The following is a 25,507-nucleotide window of genomic DNA, read 5'->3' as shown; positions in this document are numbered from 1 at the left end:
CTCACTTGGGTGCAGAGGATGCCAGTAAGAAGCCCTTAACCGCGATTAGCATATCATAACAGGAATTAGCCATGGGTCTCTGCTGTTTGAAACAGCAGAAACCCACTGGCTATGATGCCTGCTGCATTGGATCTCCCACAGCAGGAATGAGGTGCACCTAAAATAGTGTTATAGTGGTTAAAACAGAACCAGATTTTTTGGACCATGAAAATAAATAATGGTGCTTCTAGGAAAATGTAGTTACAGATGCAAACTCTCCCTAGGAATGCACATAAAAAAAAAATCTGTCTCATACTGGAGTTAAAGCAAGAAAAGAGGCTGTTCCATAGAACAAGCTTATATTTGACTGAAGTAAAAGGGGTTGTCCACAGCATAGGGGGTGTGTCTGATTTGTGGGGTTCTGACATCTGGGTCCCATCTTTCCCCAGTTTGAAAAGAGTGGCAGACATGGATGCGTGTCAGATGCTCCATTCAACCCTGTGGGGGGCCAGAGATCTCAAGTACAAATGATCACACATCTGTGGCAGTCCAATAGAGTTAAATGGACAGACGTGTGTACTGCTCCATTCAAAAGGAAGAACATAGTCCCTCGTTCCTGTGATCAGTGGTGGCCCAAGCGGTTGGACTCTTGTACATCAGGGACTTATCCCCTATAAGCTAGATAAGGAATAAAATTACTCTCATGGGGAAGCCCCTTTAAGTGGGGTATTTGATGACGTGATTTACTTCTGTGTGCAGTGCTTACTGTAAATCTGACCAACCCTGTACTATAACACATCCGTTCCTATGTGCAGTATTAATCTAAGGGTCCATTCACACGTCTGTGGTGTACTGCGGATTCGCAATACACCTGGCCAGCACCCCCCATAGAACTACCTATTCTTGTCCAAAATTGAGGACAAGAATAGGACATGTTCTATTTTTTGCGGAGCCGCAGCCCGGAAGTTCGGGACTGCGCTCCGGAAATGCGGAGAGCACATAGTGTGCTTTCCGCATCCAGTTCTGCCCCATTGAGAATGAATAGGTCCGCATTATGTCCAGATATTGCAGAACGGATGCGGACGTCTGAATGGAGCCCAAGACTCAGGTTTTTTTTTGTTCTCATACTTTAACTATACAGCAAGTTAAACAATACATGCATAAGAGTCATCACTATGCATAGAAATATTTCAGAATTCTTTTCTGGAGTACAGATATCATGCTACTAGGTACCATTATAATGTTAAGTAATACTCAAACTGTTAATATCTAAGAATCTTGTGGAACAATGCTCAAATAGAGTAGTGCACATTCTGCACATTTGTAACAGAGTCAACTGCCTTAAAACAAAATTATTAACATGATATTAAACACAATGATTAACAATATTGAAAATATAAAAAATTACAAAGTGAACAGATCCTTTTAAAAATATAAAATAATGGTGAAGACTAAATCTGTTTATTCACCATTTCATGTTAGCAAATTACTTAATGTTATTTTATTCATTTTCAATTTAAATATCCTTATTAATGACTAAAATTAGAAAAAATAATTAAAATGTTTCGCAGTTGAACAATTTGAGTTAAAAAGGAAATATTTATTTAGAAATTTTAAGCACTTTGCTAATGCAACATAAAAATTCTCAATGTGTAAAATTTATGGAGATTCACAAGATGACAATAGTTTATTCAAATAATTTAAGGAACCTTGGTTTGTATTAATTAAAATATTAATGAAAATGTAGTAACATGGGATAATGAGTATTTTTCACTTTGAATGGGATTTGTCACGGGCTACTTAAAATTGCAGCAATTTATTCCATCGCTTCTCTAAAGCAGGGATGCTCAACCTGCTGCCCTCCAGCTGTTGTAAAACTACAACTCCCATCATGCCCTGCTGTAAGCTGTAGACTGTCCGGGCATGCTGGAAGTTGTAGTTTTGCAAAAGCTGAAGGGCCACAGGTCGGGCATCCCTGCTCTAAAGCAACAGATTATCAATGCCTCTAGTGAGTAATAACCGTAGTAAGTCATACAATAAACCAAACATTGAAGGCATACAAAAGGTAAATTCTGGAGTATATCTAGATCTATATCTATATCTATATCTAGAATTTTCCTTTATATATTTTTTGATTTCTCTGCTTTTAAAAACAGATACCTTCTAAAAAAGTTTTGTCTGGATCATTTTGTAAATTCCATTTTCTTTTTTGGGACGTCAGAAGGCTTAGAAGTTTAGAAGGAAATCTAAAAAAAAAAAAAAACTTCCAAAATCCACCTTTTAAGGACCAGGTCCTTTGAAGGTCACTTTGTGGGGCTTACATAATAGAAACTGTAACGACACCCCGGGCATAAAAGGGGTTAAAACAGTTTAGGCGATCTTCCCCTTCCAGAGCTACAGGCACAGCTACTTACAGAACACCAAACTCCCGAACTGGAAACCATGAATGCTGCATACAGCCGAATAGGAAAAACCATATGAAAGGTTTACACTCCTAGCAGTAGAACTGGCAGCATTCAATCCCCCCAAGAATGAGACCAAGCTCTGTGTTGAGGGTAAAGCAGTGGACAGCCAGAGCTGTGGGTTTATTGTTCTTATATACACATTAGTACCACCCACAGGGTTTTGTAAAACAACCAGTAAACACGTACAATACACTCAGACACTCCCAAACAAAATCCTCCCCTCTGCCTGTGATACAATTACCCTACACAATGGGTTAATGTAATTATCACAGGCAGCAGAACACACAGTTTTACACAAAGTCTTCTGTCCTTGAGACAATTGGGAAGTAATCCAATTTATCTCCAAGGGCAGAGGCAAAACTTCATTAGCCACATGGTAGCAAAAGACAATAAAAAACATAAGAATATTTAACTGTGCAGCTATTGCATAAACAGACATTTAACATATCCCCAGATGGCTTGGATCTCAGCGCTCAATATATCCGAACAGCGCTCAGATGCCACAAACAGTCAAATCGCCATGGGGTTTAAGTTTAGCATGGGCTGATGAGAGGGCCCATAATCCTGGGGCAAGAGGCTGGCAACCATGCTTCTTCAGCACCCAGTGGCGAGGTTGGTTTTGCCAAAGAAACCACTGATAAATGGCCCCAGATTAGAAAATACACCCCTCAAGGTATTTAAAAATGATTTAACAAACTTTCTTAAAGGGAACCTGTCACCAGGATTTTGTGTATAGAGCTGAGGACATGGGTTGCTAGATGGCCGCTAGCACATCCGCAATACCCAGTTCCCATAGCTCTGTGTGCTTTTATTGTGTCCAAAAAACGATTTGATACAAATGCAAATGAACCCGAGATGAGTCCTGTCCCTGAGATGAGTCAGGGACAGGACTCATCTCGGGTTAATTTGCATATGTATCAAATCTTTTTTTGACACAATAAAAGCACACAGAGCTATGGGGACTGGGTATTGCAGATGTGCTAGCGGCCATCTAGCAACCCATGTCCTCAGCTCTATACACAAAATCCCCGTGACAGGTTTCCTTTGACCCTTTAGGTGTTCCACAAGAATTAAGAGTAATATGTAGATGAAATTTCAAAATTTCACTTTTTGGCAGATTTTCCATTTTAATCCATTTTTTACGCTAACAAAGCAAGGGTTAACAGCCAAACAAAACTCAATATCTATTACCCCGATTCTGTAGTTTACAGAAACACCCCATATGTGGTCATAAACTGCTGTACGGTCACACGGCAGGGCACAGAAGGAAAGGAACGCTATATGGCTTTTGAGAGGCAGATTTCACTGGGATAATTTTAAAGCTGCCATGTCACATTTGAAGACCCCCGATGCACCCCTAAAGTAGAAACAAAAAAAAAAAAAAAAAAAAAAAAGACCCCATTTTGCAAACTACTGGATAAGGTGGCAGTTTTGTTGGTACTATTTTAGGGTACATATAATTTTTGGTTGCTATATTTTACACTTTTTGCGAGGTAAGGTAACAAAAAAATTGCAGTTTTTATTTTTTATTTACAATGTTCATCTGACTATTTAGATTATGTGGTATTTTTATAGAGCAGATTGTTACGGACACACTACCAAATAGGACTCCTTTTATTGGTTGTTTCAGTTTTACATAATGAAGACTTTTGAAAAAAATTTCAGTGTCTCCATATTCTGAAAGCCATAGTTTTTTTTGGGGAGGGCAACAGTCTTATGTAGGGGCTCATTTTTTTCATTATAAGAAAGTTTGGTACTATTTTATGGTGCCTTTGATCACTTAGCGTTGCACTTTTAGCTATGTAAATGTGACAAAAAAAATGTGTTTTTTTAAGCAGTTTGTATTTTTTTTTTTTACGGCGTTCACCGGAGTTAGTTCATGTGAAATTTTTATAGAGCAGGTTTTTACGAACACGGCATTACCTAATTTGTATTCTTTATTTCTTTAAGTTTTACACAATAGCAGCATTTTTTAAACAAAAAAAGAAATAAAAAAAAAAATCATGTTTTAGTGTCTCCATAGTCTGAGGGCCATAGTTTTTTTTTTTTTTTTTGCGGGATGAGGTGATTGTTAGATTGGTACTATTTTGGGGGGCATATGCCTTATAGATCGCTTGGTTTTGCACTTTTAGTGATGTAAGGTTATTTAGCAGGTTTTATTTTTTTTATGTGTTCACCTGAGGGGTTAGGTCACGTGATATATGTATAGAACCAGTCGATACGGATGCGGCGATACCTAATATGTCATATACATATGACATTTTTTAAAAATTTTTTTACTTTATTTTGGGAAAATAACTTACTTGAACTATTTTTTTAACTTCTTTTTTTACTTTATTTTTTCATCTCACTCTGGGACTTCAACTTTTAAGGGTCTGATTGCCTTTACAGTGCATCACAATACTTCTGTATTGTAATGCATTAGCTGTATGTGTATTACACACTAATACACGTAGGCAATCTGCTTCCTGCAAGATCCAGGAGGCTGGATCTCAGGCTGTCACGGAAGGCAGCCACCAGATGGCCACCCCGCACATGCTGCGTTCAGCGCTAACTGTGGCAGTGCGAGGGTTAATGTGCCAGCATCTGTGTTTTCACCGATGCGGGCGCATACAGCAGGGGTTTGGCTATCAGTGACTGCCGGAACCCTGTCGCTGTATGGCGCTGGTCCTTAAGGGGTTAAGGGGAACCTGTCACCACAAAAATGCTGTGCAATATGCAGGCAGCAGGAGAAGACACTGAGCAGATTGATACAAAGTTGAGTGGAAAAGATTCAATAAAACTTGCTATTTTATACATTTAACTTTCTGCTCTTTCTAAGCTCAAGATGACCCATTCAGCAATCATCAGAAGAGATGTGCTAAGGTTGAAAAAAATTTGTTTTGGCAGTTTTACTGAAGTTCGCCAAGAAATTTGATTAGTGACAAATTAATTTGTCACAAATAACTATAAACCAGATATACCCAAGGACACTCTGCCAAATGATATTCTTCCCACCTGGTGGCAGAATCTCAGTGTGAAGGCTTGGAAGTTAACCCTTTCCTGATTGACAGGAAATTTATGTTGGGAGCTGGGCATTTAAAAATAGAGCCCACTGGAGCATGCAGGCAGCACCATGGCTGCCGGGTGTCTGCTGTTTTAAAGAGAAGATATCTAGCACTAATGTCCATGACCGGTGGTAGTGGGCATCCGGGTGTGCGCCAGCTCCATCCTGTGGGGATTGGGGGGAGCCAGCATATGTATGCAGTAGACCTTTGTCCTCCTGTGTGACTGTACACAGCATTGGAGGTGAGAAAACCTTCCTCAAAGCAATAAATTGAGGGATCCACAATAGTGATGACCATAATCTCATCTGGATCCCTCCATAAGGTCAGGGATCCCACCCTACTAGAGATAAGCAAAGGTTTGACAAATTAGATTTCATAGATTCACTGAACTTTGACAAGAAATTTGATTCATTACAAATTTGTCACAAGTCACAATAAATCTGGTATACCAGGCCACTCTGCCTAATCATACATCCCACTTGGTGGCCCAATCTCAGTGTGAAAGTTTGGCACTTAAATTTCAGGGAGAGAGTATCGCTGTGTGCATTAGTTTCGAGTGCACCCACAATTAGTTAATCTGTTCTGTAAGCACTGGACCGTCCGTATTACAGGTGTAATCTGTCGCTGTCTACATCACTGTGCAGTGCACCAAAATATATATAACCTCTTCTGTGTTCTAGACCCCCTCCTGCTTTTGGCTTACAAATACTGATGAAATACTCATGCAAAATACTGACCAAATACTGACCGTGCTCAACTTGCATCCGTTTTGGCCATTTACATCTGAAATCAGTTTAACAAGGGAGAAAAAAAAGCCTGCATGCAGGACTTTAATAGTCTTTCACACGGTCAGTATTTGATCAGTTACGTAAAACAAAAAAGAACCTGGGCAATCTAGATAATCGGACCACAAAGAATTTATTAATACACAAATAAATTAAAATGTCCACTTCCCATACTATAATAAACGTCCTATAGATACCCCATAAGAGATAGGAATATTACATATCTAAAAAAAAATCCTAAAATTATAAATAGTGTGGAGGCCAATGCAAGATCAAATAGCCAAAAGTAAAAAAAAAGAATATTCAGCAAAACAATAATGTCAATGAGATGGATGGGTTCCAATTGATAAATAGTCCCAAATATACATAATTCTGTCAAAAATATCCTGAAAAAAAAAAAAACTCTGAATGTTCCTGGTATAATGTCACAAACAGTATCCTGTATGCCAAATGGAAACAATGTGTACATAGACAGAGGTAGCAGCGTCCCGGTATATAAAATCGCCGATTTTATATAGCGGGACGCCGCTACCTCTGTGTGTATGTACACATAGTATCCTGTATGCCAAATGGAAACAATTTGTGACATTATACCAGGAACATTCATTGATTTTTTTCCAGGATATTTTTGACAGCATTAAGTATATTTGGGACTATTTATCAATTGGAACCCATCCACCTCTATGACATTGTTTTGCTGAATATCATTTTTTTTACTTGTGGCTATTTGATCTTGCATTTGCCTCCACACTATTTATACTTAGTATTTTTTCGATATGTAATATTCCTGTCTCTTAGGAGTATCTATAGGACTTTATATTATAGTATGGGAAGAGGACATTTTAATTAACTTGTGTTTTAATTTACTTAGAGAATTCGCAAGATTTAGAATATATATATATATATATATATATATATATATATATATATATTTATTATTATTTTTTTTTTTTTCTTCTTTGAGCCGAAACGTCGCAAGCTTGCCATATTATGGGTGAATAAATTGTTTATTTCACTATCATTTTGGAGTGCAGTCCGACTTCTTCCGTCTCTACAATACTTGGGGTATTGCTGCTGCCCTGTGTTGGATGTTGCACCCACACCTTGGCTGGTGCTCCCGCAGGATTTTCTCCTTCTATCTATCTCTATGTCTATATCTCTATCTATATATTCTCCAAAAAATAAAGGGAACACAAAAATAACACATCCTAGATCGGAATTAATTAAATATTCTTCTGAAATACTTTGTTCTTTACATAGTTGAATGTGCCGACAACAAAATCACACAAAAATTTAAAAATGGAAATCAAATTTTTCAACCCATGGAGGTCTGGATTTGGAGTCACACTCAAAATTAAAGTGGAAAAACACACTACAGGCTGATCCAACTTTGATGTAATGTCCTTAAAACAAGTCAAAATGAGGCTCAGTAATGTGTGTGGCCTCCACGTGCCTGTATGACAACGCCTGTGCATGCTCCTGATGAGGTGGCGGACGGTCTCCTGAGGGATCTCCTCCCAGACCTGGACTAAAGCATCTGCCAACTCCTGGACAGTCTGTGGTGCAACGTGACGTTGGTGGATAGAGCGAGACATGATGTCCCAGATGTGCTCAATTGGATTCAGGTCTGGGGAACGGGCGGGCCAGTCCATAGCATCAATGCCTTTGTATTGCAGGAACTGCTGACACTCCAGCCACATGAGGTCTAGCATTGTCTTGCATTAGGAGGAACCCAGGGCCAACCGCACCAGCATATGGTCTCACAAGGGGTCTGAGGATCTCATCTCGGTACCTAATGGCAGTCAGGCTACCTCTGGCGAGCACATGGAGGGCTGTGCAGCCCTCCAAAGAAATGCCACCCCACACCATTACTGACCCAATGCCAAACCGGTCATGCTGGAGGATGTTGCAGGCAGCAGAACGTTCTCCACGGCGTCTCCAGACTGTCACTTCTGTCACATGTGCTCAGTGTGAACCTGCTTTCATCTGTGAAGAGCACAGGGTGCCAGTGGCGAATTTGCCAATCTTGGTGTTCTCTGGCAAATGCCAAACGTCCTGCACGGTGTTGGGCTGTAAGCACAACCCCCATCTGTGGATGTCAGGCCCTCATATCACCCTCATGGAGTGTTTCTGACCATTTGAGCAGACACATGCACATTTGTGGCCTTCTGGAGGTCATTTTGCAGGGCTCTCGCAGTGCTCCTCCTGTTCCTCCTTGCACAAAGGCGTATGTAGCGGTCCTGGTGCTGGGTTGTTGCCCTCCTACGGCCTCCTCCACGTCTCCTGATGTACTGGCCTGTCTCCTGGTAGCGCCTCCATGCTCTGGACACTACGCTGACAGACACAGCAAACCTCCTTGCCACAGCTCACATTGATGTGCCATCCTGGATAAGCTGCACTACCTGAGCTACTTGTGTGGGTTGTAGACTCCGTCTCATGCTATTACTAGAGTGAAAGCACCGCCAGCATTCAAAAGTGACCAAAACATCAGCCAGGAAGCATAGGAACTGAAGTGTCTGGTCACCACCTGCAGAACCACTCCTTTAATGGGGGTGTCTTGCTAATTGCCTATAATTTCCACCTGCTGTCTATCCCATTTGCACAACAGCATGTGAAATTGATTGTCACTCAGTGTTGCTTCCTAAGTGGACAGTTTGATTTCACAGAAGTGTGATTGACTTGGAGTTACATTGTGTTTAAGTGTTCCCTTTATTTTTTTGAGCAGTGGATTGAGCTTGAAAAAGGCTCTTGTATGAGCTGAAACGTTGCCATCCACATGGGTGAATAAACACCACTAGCTTTTACTTTGAGTGCTGTCCGTTTTTTCATCTCTAATTGACGGGGTAAGCTGCTACATCCCTGGACATAGCACCCTCCTTGTGTTTTTTCCAGTGCCGCCATTATTTTAAAATAAATATATATATATATATATATATATATATATATATATATATATATATATATATATATATATATATATATTTTCGTATTCTCTAATATTCTAGTTCAGTAACCTCCCTTCTTGCTTGTGGGTCAATGAGAAGGCTGCAATGTCTTTGTCTGAGCTTAGCAACATCCCTAGCAACCAATAGGAAAGTTGCCTACCCCTTACTATATAAGAACCTCCCCAGCAGCAATTTTCAATAGTTTTATGGAGTCCTGAGAGAGACAGCAGTGTCATTGCTGTGCTCGGTGCTTTACGGTTTAATTACATTAGATAGCAAGTAAGCATATATTATATATATATATATATATATATATATATATATATATATATATATATATATTACAGATAGTTAGTGGGAGATAGGTTCCAGTGCAGGGTGTTCGGTAGTGTGACAATACTTGCACCAATCAGTAATATGTAGTCAGACCTGCATCATTAATTGCCTATTTGCGCATTCACGAATATATTGGAGCACTATCTGCATATAAAGCTATTGTAATGTTCTGCCGTGCCAACCATTTTCTGCAGTCTCCGGAAACTTCTAGCAGCTTGAAAAATATAGCAGCAGTGACCCATGCCTGTATTGCTTGCACAATACGTGCATATTACATTGCCGATTTTATCAATCAAGAAAATAAAAATTCTACATGACGAATATTTGCCCAAATAGTCGCAAAATATTGCAAATTCGAATATTGCCCCTGCGGCTAATCACTACTAACTTTCATTTTTTAACATGTGCAGCCACCATTTTAGGAAAAACGGATTTGTCACCACGACGCATGAGGAAATTCATTAATTCGTTGTGAATCGAAGTTTGCCTTTAAATGCTTTGCTCTGTTCAACACTAATTATCAGTTATTAAAAGCATTCTCTGTCCAAGGCCTCTTTCAAACCAGTGTGCCCAGTGTGGAAAACACGCTACACTGCTAGTTTCAAAGTATCGCATGGAATTATAATTTATAATGCTGTGCGTCTCTGCCTGACATTGCTTTCACATTATTAGGCCTCATATATACAGTATGACCTCAAGTGTTTTGCAGACTGCAAAACATGGATCCTGGCCATGTGCATGCTTCCATTTTCTTTTTTTACTTCAATAAAAATATAGTGTGCTGTCCACATCTATTGCGGCCCTATTGAAATGAATGGGTCCACATCGGATTTGCAAAAAAATGTGGATTGGATGAGGACCAAACACAGCTGTGTGCATAAGCCCTTACACTGACAAAATGCAGTCAATGTAATTCTGTAGAAATATTGTCAGGCAGAGAAACACAGCATTTTAAAATTAACACAAGGGCCCATTTAGACAGACTGTAGTGCTTTGTGGATGCGCAAAACACGGATACTGGCAATTTGCGGACCACACATAGCCGCAACCATAAAAGAGAACGCCTAGCTCTATCTTTTCCGTAGAGCTGCGGAACGGAACCACGGATGTGGACAGCACACGGTGTGCAGTTTGCATCTTTTGCAGCCCCATTGAAATACGGCCGTCTGAATGAGCCCAAATGCTGTGTGATCCTGTGAAATGAGCAGTGTCCATTTAGTACCCTGGAGCAGGGGTACTTTGAAGTCTGGACATTTACCCCCGTTTACTCTATGCAAAGTCAAACTCCTTACTTTAATGGGATTTTACTTTAATACTGTGTAACTACATATATGTTCGTTGTGATATATATCCTGTTCATTTGGAGAGCACTGTCGAAATGGTTAATGACCACAGACTTTTGGGACTTTATTAGCTAATAATGAGAAGCTAGTCATTTTTTCAAAAGTTACAAAAAGAGTTAAAGAAGAGCATGTTTTGGAGGGGAAAAAAAGCAAGCCTTGTTTACCACCAAAAGCAGAGAGCTAAACCAGAAATCCAAAAGGTCAGTGTGTTATTATATCTGAAAACTTGTTTTTGACTGGAAAAATTGCTGTGTCATTGCCTTTGCGTATTATTGAAGCTCTAATTCAGGCCAGCAGCCTATCAGAGGCCGATGCAGGCGGAAGGATGATGGCAGAAGGATGATGGAAAAGTAGTAAACTAAGATATTTTTTTTGTCAAACTGCATAGACGAAAAATGGCTGAAAAATGATGGTCTGGTCTGAAGGTCTGAAAGGAGAATATTAGGAAAAAGAACATCTACTTCAAAGAGATGTCACTGGATGTAAGATATATGTGGCGCTGTCATTGTGTGCTGGGAAGGCTGTTACTGGAAATGCAGTGGTAGATTAAAAAAGGAAAATATTACTGATAGCAGCAAAAAGCGGTGTATGATCCTGCCAGCTGAACCATTGTATCTTAGCTTATGTGGTATACTGATACATGATAAATGCAACTTACTGAAGGGAGACAACCCCTTTAAGGGGGGCGCTTTTTAAATTTTCGCCCTGTTGGTAAGATTCCCTATTAACGAAACGCCCTGACCACGGTACCAGCCTTTTGAGATCGAGGGACAGCTAGTTACAGCCTTCCCTTAGCATCAAATCCTCCTTCTGCCAGGGAGGACACTGGAGTAGCTACCCCTATGCCACGCCTGTGTTCTATACCTGAATTCCATCAGAAAAGAAGTGCACTGGTTTACTGCAGACCCAGACTCACTGGACTATTTTCCCATTGGAGTGCCCCACACCTTACTATCCCTTCTGGAGAGCAGCAACACTGTGTCCAGGAGATCCAACATAGCGTCGGGGCCACCCCAAACCCAGCCACTACATCCATAATGCAAAATAATGCTCCCACACAGAGCGTGTTTTGCATACTGAACACGCTTGTCTGAAAGAGGCCCAAGTGTGTATAACAAAATAGGTGTCAGTCACTGATGAGATGGTCCCAGTCTACAACTGAGCTCAGAAAGAATAGTTCACTTCTATGAATTACAAGTTTTACTGAATCTATATATCAATCTGCTCAGCTCCTCCTGCTTAACGTGCTGCCTCCAGACTGCATCGTATTTCATGGTGGCCGGTTCTCTTTAAATAAAAACATTTTGGAAAAACAAATAAACATTCACCCATATATTAATGTTATACCTGATTTTGGTTTAAGTTGTCAAATTTGCTTTTTCCTTTCAAATAGATAGCAGTTGAGAAAATGGTACATACTAGACATGTAACAATATCACTTTTTGTTGCCTTTCATCCATAAAACAAATGACTGTTTCTCACACCCTGAACGTGAAATACCCCAAGCAACATTTACGGATAGAGATGGCCTTGCAGTTCACCCAGCGGTCGTTTCGCAGTGAACTTTGCTTGTTCGCCGAACATATGGCGATGTCTTTTACATTGTGAATAACTTTGACCCATGACACATTCATCAGGTGGTACAGGACAGACAATTGAAACGTTTCAGCACATGGACACACCCCCTACCTTCTAAACAAACCCGATCTGGCCGCGCCATTTTATATTTAGTCTTTTGCCGTGTGGAGCAGGGACAGACTGTTAGGGACACCAAACGCTATCAAATAGGTCCACAAGTCCTTTTAAAGAATGGTATAGGTGCGACTTACTGAGGGGTGTGATATACTTATAATATACTTTACAACATAGAAAGTATATTATAGTGCATTTGTATTGTGCAGCAGTTGTGTGTGTTTCGGCTGTGATACTGCAGCTATACTGGAGGGCAAAACGCTCTTGGAACAAATCATTTCAACTGGTGTGATATACCAGTTGCCCCACCAAAAAAAAGTGATTGAGGCAGGGGTGTTATATACCAATAATATACTTTCTATATAGTGCATTTGGGTAGTGTAGCATTTGTTTGCTGTTCTGCTGCATTACTGCAGCTACACAGTGAAAAACACTATTGGAACAAATAATTTTTGGGACCTGTAGTCCACTGGCCTGCTGTAAAATTTCTATACATTGACGGTGTAATATGCCTCCGGCCACATAATCACTATGTTTTCTGTCCGGTGAATGCCTAATGTTTGGGGCCTGTACTCCAGTGGCCTACAGTAAAAATTTTATCCATTGACCGCATAATCTATCTCCAGCCACATAAATCTGAATTTCTTTTAGGTCAGGTGAATGACTAATTTTTAAGGCCCGTACTCCCATGGCCTAAAATTTTCTCTAGGCTCCAACAGGGCCCATTTCAGAAAATTGTTCTTTAAAAGCACATAAAAATGTCCCCTAATTAAGATACATATTTTTTGTTGGAATTTTTGTCATTGATCCCCCTCTAGTATGCCACTGTCCATGTTGTGGGACTATTTGTGCACTTCTACTAAGTATTTGGTGGCTGCAAATATGAGCTGAAGGTTTTTCAGGTTCGCCTGCCATTAAAGTGAATGGGGCCAGCCACGAACTTGCATTATGCGAACATTTGATAGTGTTCGCGTACCGTCTCGGCCGATATTAGTCCATCACTATGTACAGACTATTATGCTTGGTGCAGGGCCTGTAGCACTGGTGCACCTACTAGGAGTCAAACCACATGACTGCTATGTGGCACGGGGGCCAACAGTCCAGAAATTTCTGGACAATACGTAAAAATAGGCAACTTTCCCTGTGTCCGTGAACAAAAAAAAAAAAAAAAAAGTGGCCAAGATTTTTTTGGAGGATGATGCTACTGGACTAGATTTTGGTGGCAATTACCTTCATTTTACAGCACACTGTACATGCTGGTAATGAGTTCTTATCAGTATATTGAGCTATAGACATTACTTGTAATCTATCATTCATCATGGCTTAACAAGTTGACAGTAAAAAATTTTTAGCCATCTGTGATGTTAGTTTAAGTTGTCCAGAAAAAAATAAAAGTAAAAACTTGGGTTTGCAACCCTGAATTTTCTGGTAGTCACTAGTAGGGGGAGCTCAGAGCTAACAGATTTAAAAATTCCAATAATGTCAATGGTATAATACAATTAGTACTGAGCTTCTAACACTGTGAAATAAAGGGGAGGATTTATCAATCTTGAGTGTATCAAGCTTCGGATCATAGATTCAAAGTAGATTTGTTCAAAAACTTTGGTTTGAATGTTGTGTCCATACAGCATTAAAATGTATCAGCTTTGTAGAGCCAAACTTCGATTTGGCAAGTGGCTTGAGACTTTGGCGAATTACTTCGGTATTCCGTTACCAAAGCAGACTTCGGATTCCTATTTTTTAAAATGTTTTTCAATACATACATAGGAATGCTGAAGTAATTAATCGAAGTCTTGCGCCACTTCGACCGAGACAAAGTTTGGCTTCACTGAGCCAAAGCTTGATTCACTCAAGACTAAAATCACAGTATTTATGTCAGTTATCCGGTGTAACTGCACAGACAAATATGCTGTTCACAATAGTGACACAGTTGAATAAATTGATGGAGGCAAAACGCATATTTACTACATTTAAAAAAAACAACCAACACCACCACACAAACTTAAAGTTTCTCTGTAATGTTGCCTGGGAGTGTTTGACAAATGCATACTGGAAAACTGAGCAGGGAGGCAAATACTAAGATTTAGGGGATTGAAAGAACCTCAAATATCGCGGATCCGCAAAACACTGATGGCGTCCCGTGCGCGTTCCGCAATTTGCGGAACGGCACGGAGAGCCTTCAATATAAATGCTTATTCTTATCCGCAAAGCACGGACAATAATAGGACAGGTTATATTTTTTTAGCGGGGCTACGGAACGGAGCAACAGATGCAGACAGCACACGGAGTGCTGTCCGCATCTTTTGCGCCCTATTCAAGTGAATGGATCCACTTCTGAGCCGCCAAAATGGCGGCTCAGATGCAGACCAAAACAACGGCTGTGTGCATGAGGCCTATACAAGTTTCTCTGTCGTTTGGTTGACATATGAGAACATATGAAGGTGATGGAGCCTTTAGCTGGACATTGATGACCAGCTCAGCATTTGGGGCATTGCTATACCCATGGTAAGGGTCCTGACCTATGGCAACAGGCACTATATATCCACTAACAAGCAACAATACAAAAAGACTTAAGATGGTTATTTATAACAAAATGTGGTGCTTTAAACAAATAAGGCTACTTTCACACTTGCGGCAGAGTGATCCGGCATGCAGTCCAGTCGCCGACACTGCCTGCCGGATCAGGCAATCTGCATGCAAACGGACAGCATTTGTAGACTGATCCGGATGCACATCTGTCTTACAAATGCATTGCAAGAACGGATCCATCTCTCCAGATGTCATCTGGAGAAAAGGATCAGTTTCTGTACATATTTTCTTCCCATTTTTAACGGTCTGCGTCCGAAAGGACGGATCCGGCATTGCGGTATTTTTAATGCCGGATCCAGCACTAATACATTTCAATGTAAATTAATGCCGGAACCGGCAACTGATCCTGGATTTTGGACAGAGAATACTGCAGCATTCTTGCGTTTTGATAGTGATAAAAAAAAAAAAAAGTGGGGAAAAAAATTCAGTTATTTTCTGGTCGCCATATTTTGACCCCTAGAACTTTTTTGTTATTATGTGTACGGAGCTGTATGGGGTTTAATTTTTTGTGGGGCTTTCTCAATTTTTCATTGATACCATTCTGGGGTGTGTGACTTTTTGATCACTTTTTATTAAAACATTTTTGTAGAAAATTAAGCAACCAAAATGCTGAATCAGCCATTTGGACGCTTTTTTCCGTATTGGGAATATATTTTTATACTATTTTCGCACATTGCGACACCCATGTGTATTTTTTTTTTGGTAAAAGGGGCGTGATAAATATATATATATATATATACACACACACACACATACATATACATACATACATACTTTTTTTATAGTTCGCAGCGGGCACTAGGCGTGAATGGGTTAACAGGTCATAAATGTTTTATACAAAAAGAAAAAAGGTTTGGTACCCTGTTACCAGTAGTGAGAAGTCTTGATACTCTCCAAAAGAGAAACCATATAAAATATTGTAATTTGATACCTTTTAATGGCTAACTAAAACACATGAAGGCAAGCTTTCGAGACACTCAGGTCCCTTCTTCAGGCCAGGAATGAAAAAAAAAAATCTCTAAAGAAATATGGATATACACAGTAAAAAACAAACAGGTGTGGAGTAATAAATTGCAAAACACCAACAAACAGAGGAAGGGACTTTGAGAAAAAGAGTCCTTAATTAGTTTACAGTTAAGCCGTGTGAAAGTTTGTTAGTCTGAATATAGAGAGGAGACAACCCCTCTTCTCAGATGTTGCAGCAGGCCATAAAACCTTAAAACAAATTCAGTCCTATGTTGAGCGTGTCAAAGACAGTCCAATTTGAATTCATAAACTCTTCTATCTCTGAGATTTGAAATGACCAGTTAATAATATTTGGAGGTCAGGATCACCAAACTGTTTTTATTCCTTTATAGTATGACAGTGAACCTTATCCTCGCTCTGAGTGTCTGCCCTGTTTCCCCCCCCCCCCCCCATCGATGTTTTATACAGAAACACAAAAGTCAACTTACTGTTTCTTGGATGCCACCTTACAGCATTTAAATGTATATCACAATAATGGAAGAGGAACTCATGTTCAGATCTGACATTTTTTCTTTGAACTAAAGGCATCAGGTCAAATCCATCAATTATCCTGTACATAAGAAAAGAAAAATGTGTAAGTAAAAAAAATAAAACAAAGCATAAAAGGCGAGATCTGGATTTTTTCTGCATTAAAATAGTTAGCCACTTCTGGTTACTGTTGATCGATGTGAACTGTATGTAAAATTCTGTGCCATTTTCTAGATTTCACAAAGTACTTTCCCTTGTTGGCCAGGTCTTGTGCTGTCTACACAAAGGTCCTCTCCATAAAATGCCTCCTGATAGACTGTCATGTGGCCAGGAAAATCACTGTCACCTCAATTCAAGTAAACTGCTCCTGCCATCTGAAGTTGTATTGTTTGGAGTTCAACACAGGTGCAGTATTTTTAAATGGAGGAGGCTTAGTTATGTGTTTGGCCTGATCCTCCATCAATGGCCATCTTATGGACAGAAAATGTTGGCAGACCGCACATAATATTTGCACAAAAAGGCGATATGGCTTCTGAAATATAGCAAACGACAGAATATTAACAAAGGATAATATATATTACAGTTAGTTGTACCGCAATCTATGACTTCTCCCCGCTCATGCCAGGTCTAAAATTGCGGACGGAGAAGGGGATGGGCCGCCAGGCCGTTTCATTTATCATTTTCTATGACCTTTTCAGGCGTAGAAAAATGTCTAAATGTAAGACAGCTCAGAAGCTGTCTTGCATTTAGAACTAGTGGAGGATCTGTCGAAGTTATGCAGAGGCCGGTACCTAACTTCGGCAGAACCACCAACATAAGACAAACATCTAAAATGATGGTCTTAATATACGGTATGTCCCCCATATTGTATCTACCCCCACCTAATAAACCATTGGTTAAACCACAGATGTCAATCTATAATTAAGTTCATAGCAACTCCTCCCTTGTTCCACATAATAGTGTTATTAACATGATGAATGTCAAAATATAAAAACATAAGGTGACCATGTTTTGACAAACATGCTGGACTGCTCCATCTGCTCGTATATATGAGATATGATCAATAAGAATGCAGATAGATTCTCCTGAGTGAAAGCTGGAAAAAGCTCCCCAGAATACGCCTGGGTGGCGCCTCCTGCTGCTAGGCAACAAACAATACAAGGCAGCGGTATATGGGTATAAGAGGGCCCAAATCTTCCTACTCAAAGCATTATCCTTCATGCCATTCAGAATACGGACTGCCCTTACTCCTCCACATGCAAAGCAAAATACTGTACACAATGTCCTTAGAATTATATAAAATGCAAAAAAAATTAAAAATTCTTTAACCACCATAATTCCCTTTGTCTCTCCCCCTCTACGTAGAGGAGGAATATGATCCATAATTCTGAAACCTAATTGGCTGATATTATGGTCTTGTTCAATGAAATGTTTAGACACTGGAAGAGCCACTTTTTGCGGATGGATGATTTGTGATTGTTCAGATGAATTCTGCATTCATTGGTAGTCTCCCCTATGTAGTATAGACCACAAGGGCAACATATACAAATTACATATTCTGAGCTACACACGTATATCTGCCCTTAATTTAGTATTTTCGACCGGTATGGGGATGTATGAAGGTGTGAACTTTTAGGATACTGTTACAATGACTACACTCCAAACATGGAAAAATCCATATTTTTGGTGGATATAGGTATTTTTTTTTGTTATTTAATCTATGGTACTTCCCACATCCGCTGTAACAGATCCTTCACATTTTTTCCTCCTATATATGCCATAATGGGAGGTTCCATTAGATTAGTGGTTCTTTTGATTAGGTCCCAATCATAGATCCGAAGACTATTCTTTAATAAAACTTCATTTGTAAGGCTGTTTCCAAGTACAGCATTTAAATGTATGTGCTCCGTGTAAGAAAACAGTCATGGCTGAAGTTGGACAAGACTTCGGTAAATGACTTTGGTACTCCTGTGTATTTTAAAACATTCAAAAATTGAAATCCATAGTCAGCTTTCGTACTGGTGAGTACCTTGACTTAGGATTCCCATTATTAAAAAGGTTTTTAAATACACCGATAGGAAAACTGAAGTCATTTACAGAAATTTTGTGCAACAGTGTTTTAAAACAAAAATAAAAAACAACTATTGCCGCGTTTTACGCTTTTTCATATTCTAAAGCAGGCATCCTCAAACTGCGGCCCTCCAACTATTTTAAAACTACAACTCCCACAATGCCCTGCTGTAGGCCGATACCTGTAGGCTGTTCGGGCATGCTGGTAGTTGTATTTTTGCAACAGCTGGAGGGCCACAGTTTGAGGATGCCTGTTCTAAAGCTTCCAAAAATCGTCCCTTATCTGGGATGGTTGTTTAACACACATTGTGTTATGGGATAAAAAACAAACTGAATTGTTGGGAGACCAAACGTCCAAATTATGCCTTGATGGGGTCAGAATGCCTTCCCATTTGACACGCAAAAGTGCTAAATTGTCAGATGAAAAAGTGTCTCGTTCTGAACAAGCCTTTTAATTGGGAGCAGCAGCACTAAAGTGTGAAAAGGGTAGGGTATTAGAAGCACAAGGCCTGAATAGTAGCAGCAGCAGCAGTATAGCATGGAATATACAGTACACAACAGTAGATCGACAGTCTAATGGTTGTAGTAGTAATAGTAGTGATAGTGGTTGCAGTGGCAAATACAGTATGTAGCATTAAAGGGAGTCTTTCACCTACATAACATGTTTTAAACTGATGATATAGCTCTGTGGGAGGCAGATTCATAACACTGATGGTACCCATGTTTAGTTTTTCAGAGCCTCCAAAGTACCTAAAATGAAGTTTTAAATATATGCAAATTACCTATCGCAAATGCTCAGGGGCAGAGAGTGTGCTGCAAGTGCCCAGTGCTCCCCGCCTTACTTGCTCGTGACTCCTCCCCTCGGTATCGTCCGGCCAGCCCTGTATCCTTGCGGCGTCATTCTCATCTCCATTCATAATCTAGTGGCTGTTCGCTTCACCGCCGGGTCCGGGCTTCCGCACCAGTTACGTACACCGGCGGTAAAGCGCACAGGCTTTGGATTATGAATGGAGACTAAAAATGACCCAGCAAGGATACAGGGCTGGCCGGACGATACAGAGGGGAGGAGTCAGGAGCAAGTAAGGGGCAGGGAGCACTGGGCACTTGCAGCACACTAAGCCCCTGGGCACTTGCGATAGGCAATTTGCATATTTTTAAAACTTTATTTTAGGTACTTTGGAGGCTCTGAAAAACTAAACATGGGTACCATCAGTGTTATGGATCTGCCTCCCACAGAGCTATATCAATCAGTTTAAAACATGTTATGGAGGTGACAGACTCCCTTTAAGGCCGACCCAGCCGTTCGATAAATTGGAGACCGCAATTTGCAGTCCCCAATGCATGGGCACCATCCGTGCGGCTGCTGTAGATTGTTCCAGACCCATTTAACTTGAAGGTGTCCGTGATCTATTTTTTGCGGTGCGGTCAGAACATGTTTATTTTTTTAATTTAATTAAATTTTTTTCAAGTGAATGGTTCTGCATCCGTGATGCTGTGCACAAACTACTGTTTGCGAGCCGCAATACAAGAACGGCCGCGTGCATGAACCCTCAGTGGTGGGAGTATTGGGATAAACAGCAAGGAGCAGCTGCTAAGGAAGTCGAGGAAGCAGCCATATGGAAAATGTTAGCAGGCAGCAGCACGATGGAGGCAGCAGGAGCCTTAAAGAACATAATAGGCAAGCAGCAGCATTGGCATGAAGGCAGCAGTGGCATTATGGAGGCAGCAGCAGCTGCCTTATGAAACAAACATGATTGTAGACAGGATGGCAGGCAGACAGCAACAGTGGCAAGATGGAACACCATCAGCAAGACTAAACCCATTTCATATCAGTGAGAAAATCCCCCCGAATCCAGAGGTTTATTTTGACAAAAAATGAGGCTTTGGACATTGGCAGAAGACACCTTGGTCTGTTTGGGTGTCACCACACCACCTGCGGTGCTGAAAACCCTATACAAGAGGATGCTATAGGCTGGGCAAGAAAAAAAAAAATATAAAAATATTTAAAAAAGCATACTGAGTGAGTTTGGGCCATGGTTCGAGTCTACCCACCCAGAAGTCCATGAGGTTAGAGAACAGGGTGTGCACCGGAGACAAGACAGAGTGTAGGTACGCCTGAACCTGGGCGTTAAAGGAGGTCTTGGCTTGCTGACTGGCCTCAGCCTGGTGCGGCACATGAAAAAACAGTTCCCTTATGTTGAGATGACAACCCACTTCTGCTGGTGGGAAGTGGGCGACTGCCATTCTGGCCAGCATGGCTTATGCCTCATTCACACGTAGTGTTTTGGTCCGCAATTTCCATCTTTGAGACAATTAGGTGTTGCCGCCGGTGTCCGTCATCAGCCTCCTCTTGCTCATCCAACTCTGACTCTTTCTGCTCCAGTGACAGCACCTCATCCTCCTCCATGGGAGTTTCTCCTTGCAGGCCCCCCAACAGCTACAAGTTAGACAAAAAAAAATGCATTAGAGAACCTTCCTTCGTAGCCCCTTGCTGCATGATCATCAGCATCTGTTCTAAGATGCATATAAATAAGATTAGGGACAACTGCAAGATGAACGACATGAGCTGCCACTGCCCAACCTGGAAACAAAACATACTCCTTGATGAGGTGGTCTGGTGCATGACAAAAATCATTGATTGCTTCCCATAGCTTGTACAGATGCTGTAGCATAAGCAATGTTGAATTCCGGTGAGATGGAACGTCGGGGATTAAGCATTATAGCCGCAGACTGTTCTGACACTGCAAGTCCATGAGAGTGTCCCTTGCCAGGTGACAATGGTTTAAGAGGGGGACAGAGTACTTTTTTTAAAAAGCCATGCAGGGAGTATGAGTTTTTTCCCCTAGGTTCAAGGTGACCAGTGTTGTGCCCATTGCTGCTGACCACTTTGCCCAGTTAGAGTCCGTGGGATGCTTGCCGATTCATGTACTTTAGCAATTGCTTGCCTATGTGGCGATTCTCACCCAGGCCAATCTGCTCCACCACCACATAGTAATGCAAGACTTGACAGGAGGAGAGGTGGTGGAAGCAACGCTGTGGATGCAGGCTGGCTGCCACAAAGAGGACCAGGAGAAGGAATTGTTCCCATTGGGAATGCTGGTCAGTTTTATTTTCCCAAAGAATCTGGTGATGCCGCCTCATGTGCCACAAAAGTGTTTGATTGCCCTTGACATTTTAATCCTTCAGAACTTGCACATGGCTGTTTTGTTTGCCCGGTTTGTGGAGGAAAAACTCCATACAGCACTTGCTCGCATAGATAGGCCCAAAACACAAGTTCGGCTGCACCATCACACCCAGTGTCAGCGGCATCAGAGCACAAAGCCGACATGGGCCTGGCTGTTCTTTGGGAGGTATATCACCTCTGCTCTTTATTGCTGCTGCCACCAGACTCCTCCTTTGATATTGACTTCTCAACACCCCTATCCAGCTCCCAGGCCCTATCTAGCACACAATGTCCTCAGAATCCTTACTTTTTGCCACTTTTATAATGGTGGCCTCCTTGCCCATCCTCCCCTGCTCTCCATTTGCCTTTACCGTCACTGCCCCCATTGCCAATGTTGTGACTATGGGTTCCACTGTTACCACCACCAACACAGCAATGCATGGGGTCCTCAGCCTCCTGAACCTTTTCAGTGCAACCCAAATGGTGACTGCTCCCACATAAGTCATCAACAGGGAGACAGACAACTATTTTTCATAGGGTGTAGTTTGGTTTTATTGCCACTTTGTAGGAAACAAGCATGGTGCCCCATTAGGAAGGGAAGGGTCAGTGAAGACAGAGAAGACTCCTCTGAAAGCTGTCTGGAACTGTAAAGAGGAGGAGCATTAGGAATGTGGTGATCCCTGACAAGTCCTTCACAAGTCACTTCCACATCATCCTGCTGTGAGAGGAGGAGCAAGTCATCCATTCCACAATATCATCCTCTTTCTTCTCAAATGTGGCTACCACATTTGAGGGGAACCACAGTCTGCTACAATTACTTCTGGCCTGATGGCTGGTGCGGCTACTACCCACATTCTTGCTCTGGGTCTTTTGTCTGAAACCCTTCCATATCCCTGAGATTTTTGGGTCTAACGTACACAGCCACAAAAAGTATGTTAGTGAATCTGTGATTGAAAATCTGGCTTCTGGAACTTAGTCAAAATGCACAATACGATGTCCTTATCTTTCCACAAACACTTAAAATACTGCTATTGACAGTTGACTTTAGAAATAATGCAGTATCAGCACCTCAAAACAGATTTGAGCCTAATATCTTGTGCATTTAAATACGCAGATTCAGGAAAAAAAAAAAAAAAAAAACTAGTGTAAAACGAGTTGTCAACCTATTATACAACCATTTCTCCATGGACCCATCCACCCTCATTCACAGCCCAACACCAAATAATGTTCTGCAAGGGCACCTCCCTGCCTGCTGCAGCACTGATTGGCTCAAAGGCTGACAGATAGCTGGTATGTGCCAATCCGGAAAAGCCCTTCACCACTTCCTCTCAGTCATGTGAGCATCCTTCTTCCTCCCTAGTGCTTTTTTCCACTAATGTATGCAGTAAAATGTAGCTGCACGCCGTTTTACTGGATTAGTCTGAAACATACTAAATTTTATAAAGTTTGTAAAGAATTTGCTTCACTACAAATGGGTTTGCTTAAAATAGAAGTACATTGCGTAGATAAATCAACATTTGATCTTCATGCAAACAGTATATAATTCATTAAACAAATAATTCTATAATATTTATGTCTACCACAAGGATCTAAAATTATAATCTTTGGAGAGGATCATGGTAGAACCTGTATTATTGAAACCTCATACATTTATTTTGGGTGTCTCCTGTTACAACTGCAAATGTGTCCAGACCATGCTGCCCAGAAGAGTTCAGCATGAGAGAAAGATGCTGCATACCCCATAATCCAAGGATTTAAAGGCAGCTCCCCACAACGGAGGTCAAGTAAATAAGTATAAGTATACTACCAAGCTGCACAACTTTAATCTACACATGCCAGGAGGAAAGGTTTACTTTCCGGAAAGAATAGTGCAAGAGCCAAAAGGTTTCTCATGAAAAAATGTAGCACTACACATGACATACATGGCCATGACATACATTGGTGGGGGGCTGTGGAGGTCACAGTTTTGGGGTTGGGGTGCTGTAGATGTCACTGTTATAGTGGATAGTGTTGATATTTTCAGTAGAGATGTCCCGAATAGTTCGCCGGCGAATAGTTCCCGGCGAACATAGCTTGTTCGCATTCGCCGTGGTCCGCCCCTATTCGTCATCATTGAGTAAACTTTGACCCTGTACCACACAGTCAGCAGACACATTCCAGCCAATCAGCAGCAGACCCTCCCTCCCAGACCCTCCCACCTCCTGGACAGCATCCATCTTAGTTTCATTTGGAAGCTGCATTCTTAGTGAGAGGAGGGACAGTGTAGCTGCTGCTGATTTAATAGGGAAATCGATAGCTAGGCTAGTGTATTCAGTGTCCACTGCAGTCCTGAAAGACTCATCTGATCTCTGCTGTAAGGACAGCACCCCAAAAAGCCATTTTTAGGGCTAGAACATCAGTCTGCTTTTTTTTTTTCCCTGTGTAATCTAATTGCAGTTGCCTGCCTGCTAGCGTGTGTGTCAGGCTCACAGCGTATACTGTGCCCACTTGCCCAGTGCCACCACTCATATCTGGTGTCAAAATACTGTAGCTTGCATTTAAAAAAAAAAAAAAAAAAAAAAAAACTTTGACTGAAATAATATCAGAAATTTTCCTTCACAAGTGTGTGTTTCAGGGCCTGCAAGGGCATAGTGTCACACCAGTGCATAGGGGACGTAACAGGGATTAAACTGATAAGAATAGTACAACATAACACACCACAAATTTGAAGTAGGAGGACCGACCAAGCATCTTTTTCCATCTCCCCGTTCCTAAAATCAATGCCATATACACGTCCCCTGATAGGGGACGTAACAGGGATTAAACTGATAGAAATAGTACTAAACACACCTTATAATATAGCAGAGAGGCAACGCAGAGAGAAGAGTTTGAAGAAGAGAAGTCAGAGGAGGAAGGTGGAAGACCAACCACAGTAGGTGTCCCAGGGGGCTTGTTGTCACCTTTTGGGGACCCTTGGTGTTTTACGTAGCTGGGTGGAGAAAGAGACCTTCAATGACATCAGTGAGGACAAGGAACGGGACATGGCTAGCTTGGTATCCAACCTTGTGCAAATGGGGAGTTTGCGGTTGTGCAAATGGACTGTTTGCGGTGCGTTAAATGGGGAGTTTGGTCTGTCACTGTGAAGCGGGCGTAACCCTTACACTACCTGATCGATACAACATCATACCTGATGTTTTAAAGCAAGTTATTCCAAACAATTTAGGAATGTTTGGTGATTTATGCCCTTTATGGATTAAAACCCGACTCTGCGTCAACTACGTGATTTCCCATGGGAGTTTTGCCATGGATCCCCCTCCGGCATGCCACAGTCCAGGTGTTAGTCCCCTTGAAACAACTTTTCCATCACTATTGTGGCCAGAAAGAGTCCCTGTAGGTTTTAAAATTCTCCTGCCTATTGAAGTCTATGGCAGTTCGCCCGTTAGCGAACATTTGCGGAAACTCACGTTCGCCGTTTGCGAACGGAAAATTTTATGTTCGCGACATCTCTAATCTTCAGCCAGTAGATAATATTTGATATTTTAAGATACAGCGATTATAATTATGTACATGTAAATTAATATTATATTAAAAATAAAAAAGGCATTACAGAAATAAAAAAC

At 41.1% G+C, this 25,507-nt stretch overlaps 1 protein-coding gene across 2 annotated transcripts in view; it reads right to left on the bottom strand.

Moving 5' to 3' along the window:
* The window catches only part of STS (steroid sulfatase), a 359,318-nt gene that overhangs the window by 92,770 nt on the left and 241,041 nt on the right, over positions 1–25,507 (bottom strand). For both annotated transcript variants that reach the window (XM_040423755.1, XM_040423756.1), the window contains exon 9: positions 16,636–16,757. In XM_040423755.1, the coding sequence (XP_040279689.1) occupies positions 16,636–16,757 (122 nt within the window). The remainder of the gene's footprint in view (positions 1–16,635; positions 16,758–25,507) is intronic.

The sequence above is a fragment of the Bufo bufo genome, chromosome 3, assembly GCF_905171765.1.
Source record: "Bufo bufo chromosome 3, aBufBuf1.1, whole genome shotgun sequence".
Taxonomy (NCBI): Eukaryota; Metazoa; Chordata; class Amphibia; order Anura; family Bufonidae; genus Bufo; species Bufo bufo.
Note: the sequence above shows the minus strand (reverse complement) of the source record. Positions and strands in the feature narration are given on the sequence as shown.